The 12,694-nt window shown below is 36.9% G+C and overlaps 1 protein-coding gene across 1 annotated transcript; it reads right to left on the reverse strand.

The window, feature by feature from the left end:
* Nucleotides 1–1,104: 1,104 nt before the first annotated feature.
* Nucleotides 1,105–9,908, reverse strand: PPAT (phosphoribosyl pyrophosphate amidotransferase). The gene is made up of 9 exons (XM_009569865.2): nucleotides 9,705–9,908; nucleotides 8,268–8,380; nucleotides 8,002–8,147; nucleotides 6,905–6,977; nucleotides 5,033–5,184; nucleotides 3,702–3,829; nucleotides 3,155–3,376; nucleotides 2,584–2,704; nucleotides 1,105–1,280 (listed from the first exon to the last, which is right to left on the reverse strand). The coding sequence occupies exons 1-9, from the start codon at nucleotides 9,906–9,908 to the stop codon at nucleotides 1,105–1,107; spliced, it is 1,335 nt and encodes a 444-aa protein (XP_009568160.2).
* Between the last annotated feature and the right edge of the window lie 2,786 nt (nucleotides 9,909–12,694).

Genomic DNA, 12,694 nt, shown 5'->3' on the forward strand with positions numbered 1-12,694 from the left:
TCATTGTCCAAGTGAACTTCGTATATATAAGTAACCATGCAATTGTGGCCAATTAAAACACACAATGCATTCAATAAGCTAATAGTTCTTCAGAACTATTTTTTTTAAATGGTATATTTATTCTAACAGCAGTAATTAGCAAAATAAGACAATACCCAAAACAACTCATAACCTTTAGTTGATACATCATATTTACTGTTAAGAATGAAAAGTGACCTTATTTTTCAGTTTACCTTGGATGTTGGCATATGAAAAGCACACTGAGTATTAGCTTAGACTTCAAAAATTGTCAAGACTTATCCCAGAGAAAACAAGATGTGAAACAGAAGAAAAACATCAGTGCCAAGTGTTTTTCTCTTTCCACATCCTATTAAGAACTGATAGAAGCACACAAAGATCATGTAATTACACTGGACTTCAAAAAAAAGAATTTCAGGAGTTCTAAAACTAGAGAGCTTTTGGCTGAGCATTTCCCTGAGTCTTTAGTTTTTAAAATTACATGCTAGATGTCACGTTCATAGAATCTGGACAATTAGTTACAAAGGGCTTCATTAATAAAGTCTGTTTACATGTTAATATATGCAAAAGTTAGGCACTTCTATTCTTAAAAAGCCTAAGCAAAAAGTGCTGAAGAAGCAAATTGATTGAGAATCTAGTAGTTTTCCTAAAGAGAAAAGCAAATTTCACATACTTTTGCATTAAGACTTTGATAATTTGAAATTACATTACCCAGTTCATGAGCTGTACTTTGTGAACAAGTCTAACAGGAATATCTCACTTCCAGGGCAAGACTGAAACAAAAAAATCCGGGACTGCTACATAATTAAAATAATCTTGGTTTTCATAATATTTTAAGAGAAAACAGAAGGCACAATTGTGCATCACAACAATATGATTCTGTGTTTTCATATGATCACATGGTTTTCATCAGCGCATTCGACTTCTGTTAGTCTTCAATGTAAATATATATTTTAATAACAGTTATCCATAATAAGCTTTCCATATTACCTAAACGTAAGAAGGCTACTGCTATTAGCAAGAAGGCATCTTTGAAAGAGGTACACTGAACCCCAAGTGAACAACTGATGGCCATCCGCTAAACATTCACCATTCTAGCTCTACGGGATACTCTCCAGTGAGACATGCTATGCAATGACCAATCTTTCCAACACGTGACTTCTGGCTTTTTAGGCTGTTCTCACTCTCTTGTCTTGCTCTGATGCTTTCTTGCACAGACGATACCAGCCCTTCCACAGAGAGATAGACAACACTGTCTGCTCCTAGAGGAAATACAGAATTCATCAGTTACAGCAGCAGTATTGTTCCAAATGCAATGCTCTCTGGAAATGCAATCACAGTATTGTAGAACCGTGGATCACCTCACCTAAACAGAATGGATATGAAAGATTATCAGACCATAATAAGCCTTGCCCTTCTCAAATTCCTTTTGCAGGGAGCAGACTCACTGAAATCTAGACAGAAGTTGGCAACAAATACGTCAGATACTGCAAAATAGAAACAAAATCCAGAGTGTGTATTAACATTCCCTAAACTCCCTGTAGTTTCTCAGAGTTGCCCTGTAGTTCGTGTCTGGAAACAGATGTGTGTGTGGTTGGTGCTTTCCAAACTGCACACCATCATGTTAAAAAAAAAATATCAGTATGCAGTTCATGCAAATGTTCCAGCAGTGGGAAAGTTTGATAGCCTTTTCACTCACTGTTTTGGGAATAAGACTTAGGATCCTACAAACTTGAAACATTTCAACATGCCTTCACAATAATTTTGGAGGAAAGAATTCATTGCAACACTAGACACTAAATATTTAACACAGGAAAACTGAGTTCACAGTTTTTTAACTGTAACCACAGCTATGTTCTTAAACCATTAAAAAGATATTTTGCAATAGAATAAGCCATATATAGCAGACCTCCTCACTCACCAGTCTTCACATGACTTTTGGTGCTGATACCCTGATGAAAAGCACCAGGATAGCTTAATATCTGATGCATTTATTTACTCTATCAGAAGCAACATAAGCCATTGGTTCTCCTTTTGCTCTGCTGTAAATGTGACTCATTCTAGTGATTTGAGAATGTATTTGACTTCTTTGTTTCAAATGTAATGTATTTCAAAGTGAAATATATAACGAAGTTACAATTATTTACATAAATTTAAATTTATAGCAAAATCAGTGGGTGTTCAGAATTCCAAACATATTTTTATAACTATCTCACCAAAGCAAAACTGTATCAGCTTTCCGTTATAGGACAGATTTTCACCACTTATTTTCTTCCTGGTAGTTTGCTTACAGTAGCTCCTTGTTTTAAAGACAAGGAGAAAGAGATCCAAGTTCCCAGAAGAAGATGTAAGTACTGGAAAGTTGTGTTGTCAGACATTATGTGTAAATTATCGTTATGCAATTACGTGGACATTAGTGTATCAACCTTAAGATTTTTTTTAGTGAGTTTTACCAGTGTTGCCTTGATGTGTCGTGCTTTATTTTGACGTAGACAATAAAAGACCTAAAGGTGAACACTGCCTCTCTCTAAAAACAAAAAAAGTCAAAAAAAGAGTAGCATTTACCTATATAGTTTGCAAGATCATGAAATTCAGGTCTGTTGGCAATGAGTTCTTCTTTAGTTGGAATGTTTATTCCCATGTAACAAGGAAATCTTATGGGAGGTGAAGCCACACGGATGTGCACCTGAATAAAAATACATTTTCAAAACAGACTGCTATAAGGTGAAGGTTGGCAGATCATTACATAATAGCAGAGTCCCACTTCTGCAAATTAATCACAAGGAGCAGAACACAGCACTGCACAGAAATCATGGAAGGGTTATTAAAAGTAAGATAAGAGTTTTTTTCAGATGCCAACACAGCAGGAGACAGAAAGATAGTTTTAGAATTTAGATAGTGATTTATAAATGGAGACCTGTTCCTCTCACCTTAATCACCCTAAATTCAAAGTCATACAAAAGAAACTTCTTAACCTATCTTCACAATAAACATGCACTAGCCATTGGTGTTTTTGCACACTTGCCCTTTTAAATAAGGAAACAATGTATAGTACAGATGAAGATAAAACCCTGTGCTTTACCCTTCCATCAATCTTCTATTACATCTGTATGGAACTGACTGAAAATTAACTTACCTCTTTGGCTCCTGATTCTCTCAGTAGTTTTATTATGGGTGAAATGGTATTGCCCCTCACAATTGAATCATCAATGATAACAACTCGCTTGCCTTTAAAATTATCAGACAGAACGCCAAACTTCTTTGCAACTCCAAGTTGCCGTAACCTCATATTTGGCTGGATAAACGTTCTTCCTACGTATCGATTTTTACAGAGCACTTCAACGTATGGTAGTCCACACTGTAAACAGGAGACAGTTAACTAGATTAATATCTAAAGAACTGGTTATTCTCAGTTACTGTTTATTTAAAGCAACCTCAGGACTTAGTATTACTTCACAGTAACCAAAAAACGTTTAAATACCTTAATATAGTAGAATAACGACAGAAGAAACAAGTGCAGATGACTCAATAGGAGTACTCAGCATACTCAAGATGTAAGGCTTTATCAAATACAAAAGCTTTATCAAATATAAAACTTTTAACAGCCCACACCATTATACTCCATTACAAAAAGAGATATGTGTAAATATGCTTGGGGGAAAAAAAGGCAAGTTAACATATACCTTTTGAGCATAACCAAGAGCTGCTGGGGTTGCAGACTCCGGAACAGTGCTGACCAGGTCTGCTTCCACGGGTGCTTCAATAGCAAGCTGCTGCCCACACCTTCTCCTGACTGAATACACCATCTGACCTAAGAACAGCAAAAAGTGTTTTCCCTGGTATGCGTGATTCAGATTTCCTCTCAGTTTGCTGTACCAATTTCTGTGGCAAGTTGCAGGCACAGAAGTCAGTAAGAAAAGCTCCAGAACTAATAAGCAGCACTCACATAAAGCCATTTTTCATTTCCTTCCACAATGTCATATTTTAACATTCCCAATCATATCCCTACACAAAGTGTTAAAATCCACTTTGCCCTAACTGGGTAACTAAAGGTCCCTGGGATGGTACAAAATCTATTTACAGGAAGAAAGAAGTAGAAATTATGCCTGCCTGTTCATAACATGCATATTCTATTTTAAGGCTAGTTTCTCCAGCAGACAAAGTTGGTGCAATCCTGCTGTCTGCCTCTGCCCACTTACTAACTTGGAATCAGTTGGCAAAATTCACCCCAAATTTAGTAAGGGGATAAGAGACCTTAAAAGTTTTTAAGGTCCTAAAAAATTTGCAGCATGGGAAGGAACTGGAGGTATTGCGGTGAGATGAGGCACAGCAAACTAAAGAATGTAAGAAGTGAGGATACTGAATGGTAAGAGCATGAATAAAAGGGATGTGAGATGAAACTGGCTTTATAAGGGTGGGGAACTGTATTGAATAACAGACGTCACATCCATAAAAAGCAAAGAAAAGCTTGTTTGTCAGGTATGAGAGTACTTGCTAATATCTTGTCATGAAGATAATTTTTGAGAGTGTCTTCTGAAATAATAATTAAAGCATTAAACTAACAACTCCAAATACTTAGAAAATGCATAGATTTACAAGTTATACTAAAAGCATCTTCTGGAAATAGCACTTTCTTGTAAAGACAATGCCAAAATAAAGTTGCTTTGCAGATCCTATTTCATATGTCTATTTTTTAAAAAGTTTTCCAAGAAGCAATGAAGTTCCTTTCTTTAGTCTCTCACTTGTAAGGGATATTACCTCTACCTTAATCATGTTTATGGTTCTTTTCATCCCTTCCATAGGACTACGCAGGCAGCCTGACTGTGGCCATATGCACAGCCAGAACAGGAAGGTGATGTTACATGCTCCTCCTAATGAGTTTCATGTCCTCAAGACCTGTCCCAGCCCTGCTCTGCAGTGATTCCCTATGATCCCAGATAATTTCCAGAAACACTGTTCTCCAGGATAACATCTCCTGGGATGGAGAGGGGCTTCGTATGTTGTACCTTCTTACCTTCAAAAATACTGTCTGGTCTTGCAAAATAAACGTATTCAAAGATGCAGAAAGCTGAGGGATCTCCTTCAGGTCTTGGTACAACATCTAGTGTCTGAACATCGTATCTGGATATTTTCACAATCTCTCCAGGAAGGACCTCGCGATAGTACCTTGACAGAGAATTATACAGCATTTAGAAAAGTTTCGAACCTGAACGATAATTTCAAAACATAATCAAGATTCAACTGACAGGAAAAATGCTTTTGAACATCCTAATACAACAGTTTAGTACCAGAGATTTATGGTATTCTTCCTATATGTGAGATGTACAGTACTCAGTACAGTACATGTTTAATTGAGATTAAATATATTTTAACAATTGAGTTCTAGAACAATATCAGAGAACTTTTCTATGAAAGCTAATAAATGTTACAATGCAATATAAAAAACATAAGGATAAATATGGTAGCTAAAAAATTCTGCCCCACAAGTCAGTATCTAGAGAAATATCTCTCTGGTGATTATCCTTAAACGACATAAAGATGACTGGAAACATGCATTCCAGTTCTCATGTCTGAAGAAATACGGAATAGTATAAGGCTTATTATGTTACAGTGTTTAACCTTATTAAGCATTTTTCTAGGTCCTTTGGTAAGTCCTCAGGAGGCTAACAATTTCAATCTAAATCTATCCCAAAATATTGAAATCTTCTGGAGGTAGAAATCAGAGGTGAGCAAATCTGTGATTATTTGCTGCTCTGATACTAGCAATAGCAGGCAGCAGCACTGGCTACAGAGAAAGTTAAGACTTTTTTTTTTTAAAAAAAAACCCAAAACATAGGCTTCAGCTGATGATCCTATGTGCTAAGTTTCTCTTAACTGAGATTTGGAGGGAGTTTCAGGAAATGGTTATTATCCATATGTAGAACAAACTGTCTAAAGAAAGCCCTTGTTACCAACAGCCAATAGTTCCTACGGAGACAGGGTAGACGTGACAGCAAAAGAACACAGAGTACCACACCTACAATAAAACACTGCAGAACAGAATAAAATACTACTAGAGTGCAGTCACAGTGATTCCTGGTTTTGCTTTACATGTCTTTTTATTTGGTAGTTGTATCCTTAATGCCATTTTCCAGTTTTTTATTTGAAGAGGATTCAACTTATCAGTCTAGCTACCATATGAACCTTTTAATGATATTAATTAATCATAAGAAATTAAATATGCTTCCTCATAATCTTTTTTACTTTAATTATGTTCTAGTTCACAATTACCTTCCACTCCAAACTTCTAAAGATCAATCTCCAGTTTCCCAAAAAGCCTCTTGCCCTTCTCTTTTTGTTCTAGGAAAGTATCACACCTTTCTTTTCAGATTGTCTTAGCAAGCCAATGTGACTGTCATCTCATATTTTGGCTCTGATAAGTGTTTGCACACATGAAAAATAGTTTCAGGTGCCCATCATTGTTTTCAAACAAGGAGACCGGCTCGTCACAGAGCAGATGCTACAGCCCAGGTTAATCCAGCCTGTGAACTACCAATGTAAACTTTCTGTAGCTGAAGAACCATTTTGTAATACGATTCTGCAAACAAGGCTAAAATTAAAAAGTTATATAGATAACCAGATTTAATGCAACAAGTAAGAGGCATTTACAACAGTAAAGTCATCTTTACTATTACACTCTGAACACATAATTCTTCTACATTAATCTGTTTAGGAAAATAAACAGGCAAGAACAGGACTGGCAAAAAAAGCCTTTCCAAACAGCCCAACAAACTAATCCCTGATGTCTCTCATGTTGTTATAATTATGATATTTGGCAATCTGAGGTTTAATGTTTAGTCCCTGCACGAGGAGAGCTTTCGGATAAAGTGAGAATCAGGGCACTTACTCTGCACCAATAGACAAAAAGCTACAGGACTCAGAAGAGACTACCCATCCTTCTGTTTCACTGTTATCTTTTCCTGAAATGAAAAATTTCAGTTAGAGTTCACGATGCTTGTTACCATTACATCCAATAATTGCATTTCTACTGCAGTATCTGGCTTGCTATAGTTTAAGTTGCCAAGTGCACAATTAAAAACTGGTATAATTTCTAACTAAAAGATACAGCATTCCAAAGTTCCCATATTATTTATAATATCATAATATTACTGGTAAACATCATAAACCTGTTCTAGGCAGAAGTAACAGCATCATATTCACAGTTCACGAAGAGACAATTCAGGTAACTACCTTTGCTATCTCTGCAGTAGTTCTAACTTTTCCAAATCTAGTTCAGTGACTTTAGCTATTCATGATTACTTTTGTTCACATAAGAAACTCCTTACTTTTCTTATGTGAAATGTGTTGATGGATAGATCCTTTTGATTACAATGGATATTGGATTGAACTCCAATAAGGAGTTTTCAGAGACAGGCACAGGAAATACAGAATTGTATAACACAGGGTAGGAATGTATGCTTTAAAAAAAAATCTTGGTAATTTTTCTTATGGTTAAAATTAGCAAGTTTTGTGAGGATATGAAAGCATTTACTACTTTGCTTTTGAATGATCTTATTTTTATACAAATGAGCAGATTTTAATGTCAGTTAACTGAAAATGTTGATTTGCAAGCTAAATAGGAACAAAAAGAATTTTCCCCTTGAACTGATTGTATAGTGTTCCATTACCGTACTATGTGCAACTGGGAGCGCTTGGAATTTAGAAATACACTGCCACTAATACAGTACTTTTGGGCCAGCTTAATACACAAGAATGGAAGAAATCAGACTTGTTTCTGGACTGGACATAGTCCTGAGTGACTGCTCTGAGTGGCTCTGCTTGAGCAGAGGATTTGTTTCAAATTTTCAAAACTGAATTTTGCATCACGTATTCCTATTTACATGTCAGTAAGTGTAGCTTTAATGACTAATCAGTGAATTCAGGCACAAACTATTATATATATGCATATATACATCTGTATATGAATATATATGGATGGTTTACCTTTTCCGTTCATGTCCCCTACTGGAATAAGGCGACCAATGCAGAGTGGGCGATTCCCATATGGGTCACGTACTGCATAGATTATGTCTTTATGCATAATTAGCAATGAATATGAAGTTGGAGTTTCATTCATTAGATTTTTTATTCTGAAATGAGACATAGGTGAACATAATTGGGTGTCACACAAACATCTTGTGTGCATTTACAGCTGCATAACATGCTGAGATTAGATCGCTGTTCTCAATTCTGAAACCCATCCTTCTCACCTTGCTACCCAGTCAGCTGTATCGTCATTTTCTAGAGGAGGTGTGAAAGCCAGCAGCTGGGTGATCAGTTCACTGTCAGAACTGGTCGACAATCCTACACCATGCCGCATAAGCTTTTAAAACACAAAACAAAGTGTTACCAACATTTAAAAAAATCCCACATAACACTGCTCGTATTTTCATCTAAGAACACCTTTGTGCAATGAACAAAGGCTTTAAAACATATCAGTACTTCAGGTGATCAGATCATAATAACATCAAATTTTGTCCAACAAACCAAATATGTAAAAAAACCTAGTACAATCTTCTATGCCTGGTACTACATTTCTCCCTTTGCATCTCATTCCTTTGCTCCACATGAAACAGAAATTAATATTACTAACATTCAGGGCATAAATCTATGTTTGGGACATTTAATTGGCTTTGTGCTTCTGCTTGCTCTGGGAAGAGAGGTAAAACATACAAAGGAGAATAAGAAATTACCTACAGCAGATACAGAAAGAGGTATCAAGGCAAAATGGTGGTTTGGGCACAAAACAACCACAAAAAAAAAAGGTGTGAAGGAAAACAGTAGGATTAAAATACTGAAATCACACAACTTAACATTTCCTAAATCCAGTCAGTCAAATTTTTCTGTCTTGGTGTATTTATACCTCTAAGGAAGAAGGGAATCTGCAGTGTTATCTACCCAACTACTACAATCCATTCAATGCTGTACGCATTACAGTCCCTAATTTTTGTCTTTAGAAATCATTTTACATCTCAGGCAACTCTGATTCTCCACTCTCCATCTACATTTCCTCACCACCGTTTTTTCTCACAACTGTTCATACACTTGTGGCTCCAATTAAAGATAGGCCCAAATGTTCCTTTGGGCATGCTGTACGTTTGCCTCACTTCAATGCAAGAGTATGTGCTCTTGCTTCTGGATGGAAGAGATCTCACAGTGAAACCTGCTAAATTTTGATTTGGTTCTTTAACACATACCCTTCTAGCCAAATGCACTATAAAATTTGGCATTTGCTCGTTAATGTCCTGACAGTGGGACATTTAATTTTGCAAGCCAGAAATGCAAATAAAGACAAAATTCCAAACTAAAACATTTCATATTACAGTTACCTCACCTTATTATGCCTCTTCTAATCCCAAGCATGTGACTTACTCCTATCAGCCACTGCAAATGAGTAAAGGCTTGAAGCCAAGTTACCTTTTGTTATGGTTGTTACTTTTCTCACTTTAGCAATATGAATGTGACCATCAGTCTAGAGCATTGGTGAATTATCCTCTGTGACAGTTAGAAATGCCTCCCCTCTCCAGGATATTTTCCCCTAAAATTATTTGGTTTGATTATGGTGCTCTTTCGCTACCTCAACTTTTTCCTCATTGCTGTCTCATACTAAGAAATGAAGCCAGAGTCCCCCCCAAGCAGATACTAACCTTCCTCCTGAGTCGTACAGCGTTTGTTAGCTCCCCGTTGTGCGCCACAGCAATCTTCCCATGAAGTGTCTCTACGACAAAAGGCTGGCAGTTCTGCAGCTCAGAAATTCCTGAGGTGGAGTACCTCGTGTGCCCAATACCAAGGTTTGAAACATACAGCTTCTTCAGGCTGTCTGCATTGAAGACATGATTTATAAGACCCATTCCCTTTAGGAGAGAAACAGAAAAAAGTCTCATTTGGGTTTGGTTTTGTTTTACAGGCAACTTCCTCATTTCTCCTTGAGTTTGTTTTTGGTACAACATTAATGCAAGCAGCTTTAAAAGAAAGGCAAATGACCTGAAAGACATGGGAAAGAAAGAAGCTGAGGATGTGTCACAGTGATATTTCAGACCCAATTACTCCTCTTTTTAAATAAAGCAACATACACTTTTTGTGCTGAGGATTTTCAAAGAACAATCTATTCTCTGGCTAAAAATACATCTTCTGAAAAAAACACTAAGAAACTGTTGTGTTGTTTAAAAACACCAGAAAAAAAGACTACCAGGAGGCAGGCAAAAAAGAAAAAGTTGCAAGAAAGAAATTCTATGTAGAGAATTTTACCGGTTAGCAATATATTGCATTTACTTTTTATTAGATTTACTTTTATACTGGGTCCAGCCATGATAATGTTTATTAGAGTCCATTGTCATTCCTGCCAATGGCGGTAGCAAAGGTTTTATTGTTTACTTAAACTTTTCATATAGCCGAGTTGCCTTCTATCTAAATCAGAAATGCTACAGAACTTTTTAGTCAGCCATCATGAGCTTCTTTTAGCCACAAGCACTATGTGGAGACAATTTAACAGCAAGAATAGTCTGAAAAAAGCCTGCACCAAGAATAGACGTTAAGACTGGATTCCAGGCCTTCCTACAAACTCCTGCTTCTGCTGCTCCCTGTGGAAAATATTTACATCCTTCTATGCCTGTTTCCCTATTGCACGTAGTAATCATAATATACATGATATCCCACATGACAAATACTCCTCTAGGATCTTCAAAGATACACAGGAGAGTTTTGAAGCTGTGAATGGTTCATAACCGGTGCCAAAAGTACCACAACAGAAGAGTGGGATGGGACAGGAAGGAAGGAAATAGGTTCTACTGTTTTCAGAGCTCAACCAAAAAAGCTTAACGAAAGCGCAGTTTGGGGTTATTTTCTGCTATGCTATAGAGTCAAAATACCAAAAGGCTGTGTTGCACATGTAGTTTTAGGATACTTACTATCATGTTAAAAAGTTACTGCCTTCAACGGTTAAACTGGTATAGGTTTTCTTTAATGATTCAGCAAACTTTATGCCAAATCAATTATCATCTGTTGTCTTACAGATGACATAAAGGTGGTCTGGGCTCTGTGTTGTGTGCTCTTCTATGTACAGAAACGCAACCATACACTCTTATTTTACTTAGGGCAACTTTATCCTGACAGTTCTAGCAGTTCACAGGTCCAGTGTTAATGGATGTGGCCATGTTAAGCATTGCAATAGCTTAAGCAAGCAATGCTGTTTTAAACCAGATTTGGTTACACAAGGTACATAATCTTTTAATTGCAGTTTGAAATATCCCTCTCATATAATAGACTGTGCTGGTGTGAGATGGTGATGTGAATTACACCATCTTATGTCTGTATTATACAAGGCCTTGTACATGCCAGAACATTATACTGGTCTGATAAATAGCTACTTTAATATATTATTTGCATATCCAAGTATGAAACAATCAGACAGCCTTTCTCCTACTGACATCACTATGTATATATAAGAGATTTACATTTTTCCACATCCTGAGCTAATACAGCTATGGCAATAACTTGTTATACAAATCTAGCAGAAAGACTCTGACAGACAAATCTGGATGAGTCTTTCTGGAAGATTTTAAAAGAAAGGATTAGTACCCTTTGTCAAGGGTTATTAATCCATGGTCAAAGGCTGGCAACCATCAGAAGGGGACACATATCCATGCCTTAAGTGTTCCAGATTACACTCTGATATATGTATTGCCTTGAACTGTTGACATAGGTGAGTGAATCAATGCAGTAAGAAACAGGCACCTTTTCCATCCCGTTCTCTCTGCTATGAAGAGTCAACTGGGGTTTGGAGGACAAACAGGGACAACAGCATTTTAACTGCTGACATATTTATGGATTAGTTTAGGTAACATACGCAAATGTTTGTTACATTAGCATCACTTCCAGGATTAAACAACTCATATAAATTGATCCAAATAAATCCCCAGGCTCTTTTTTACACCGTGGTTATTACAGTTTTAAAAAGCGCTGCAGCTGAGAAACTTATTTCAAGGATAAAAGAAACCATCACATGCTCTGCAACTCTTAAAATATCAAAGCTGGTATGATGAGATAGTCAATTAAGTTCCTAGCATGACATTTAAGTATTGCAGCTCTGTAGCATGGAAACACTACGAATTATATCACCTGTTGCAAGTTCACCTGAGAAGCACTTTTACTTAGGGGATTCATAGAGCCGCCCACTTTAAAGGAAGCTGGAATTCCTGTAGAACTTAAGGAAAGCTGAAACTTGACCAGGAGCAGGAATGAAGAATAGATAACGCGGTGCTGAAGTTGAGAAAAGCTGCACTTAAAAGTACACAGGTGTGTGTATCAGGCTCTAAGTAACATAGGAGGGGGGAAATGCCTGAGGAGGTGACAAACATGATGACTGAAGAGACAAGATTTTGCATCAGACAATGAGCAGTCATGCATAGATACACATGCTGCTGTAGCAAAGTGCTTCTTGCTCGTGGACTCATTTGAACAATTTCATCAATTTTCCTCAGAGACCTCTGAAGAACTGTTTTCTGACGGCAGACAGAGAACACACAGCAAGAACTGCCCCACGCCTATTTTCCTGATGTAGTTTTATTTCCAATCCTCTCCTCTTCCATAATGGAATAGGCTGATGATTATTTTTTTCCTCATCACTATTCAATACAGA

This window comes from Cuculus canorus, chromosome 4 (genome assembly GCF_017976375.1).
Source record: "Cuculus canorus isolate bCucCan1 chromosome 4, bCucCan1.pri, whole genome shotgun sequence".
Classification (NCBI taxonomy): domain Eukaryota; kingdom Metazoa; phylum Chordata; class Aves; order Cuculiformes; family Cuculidae; genus Cuculus; species Cuculus canorus.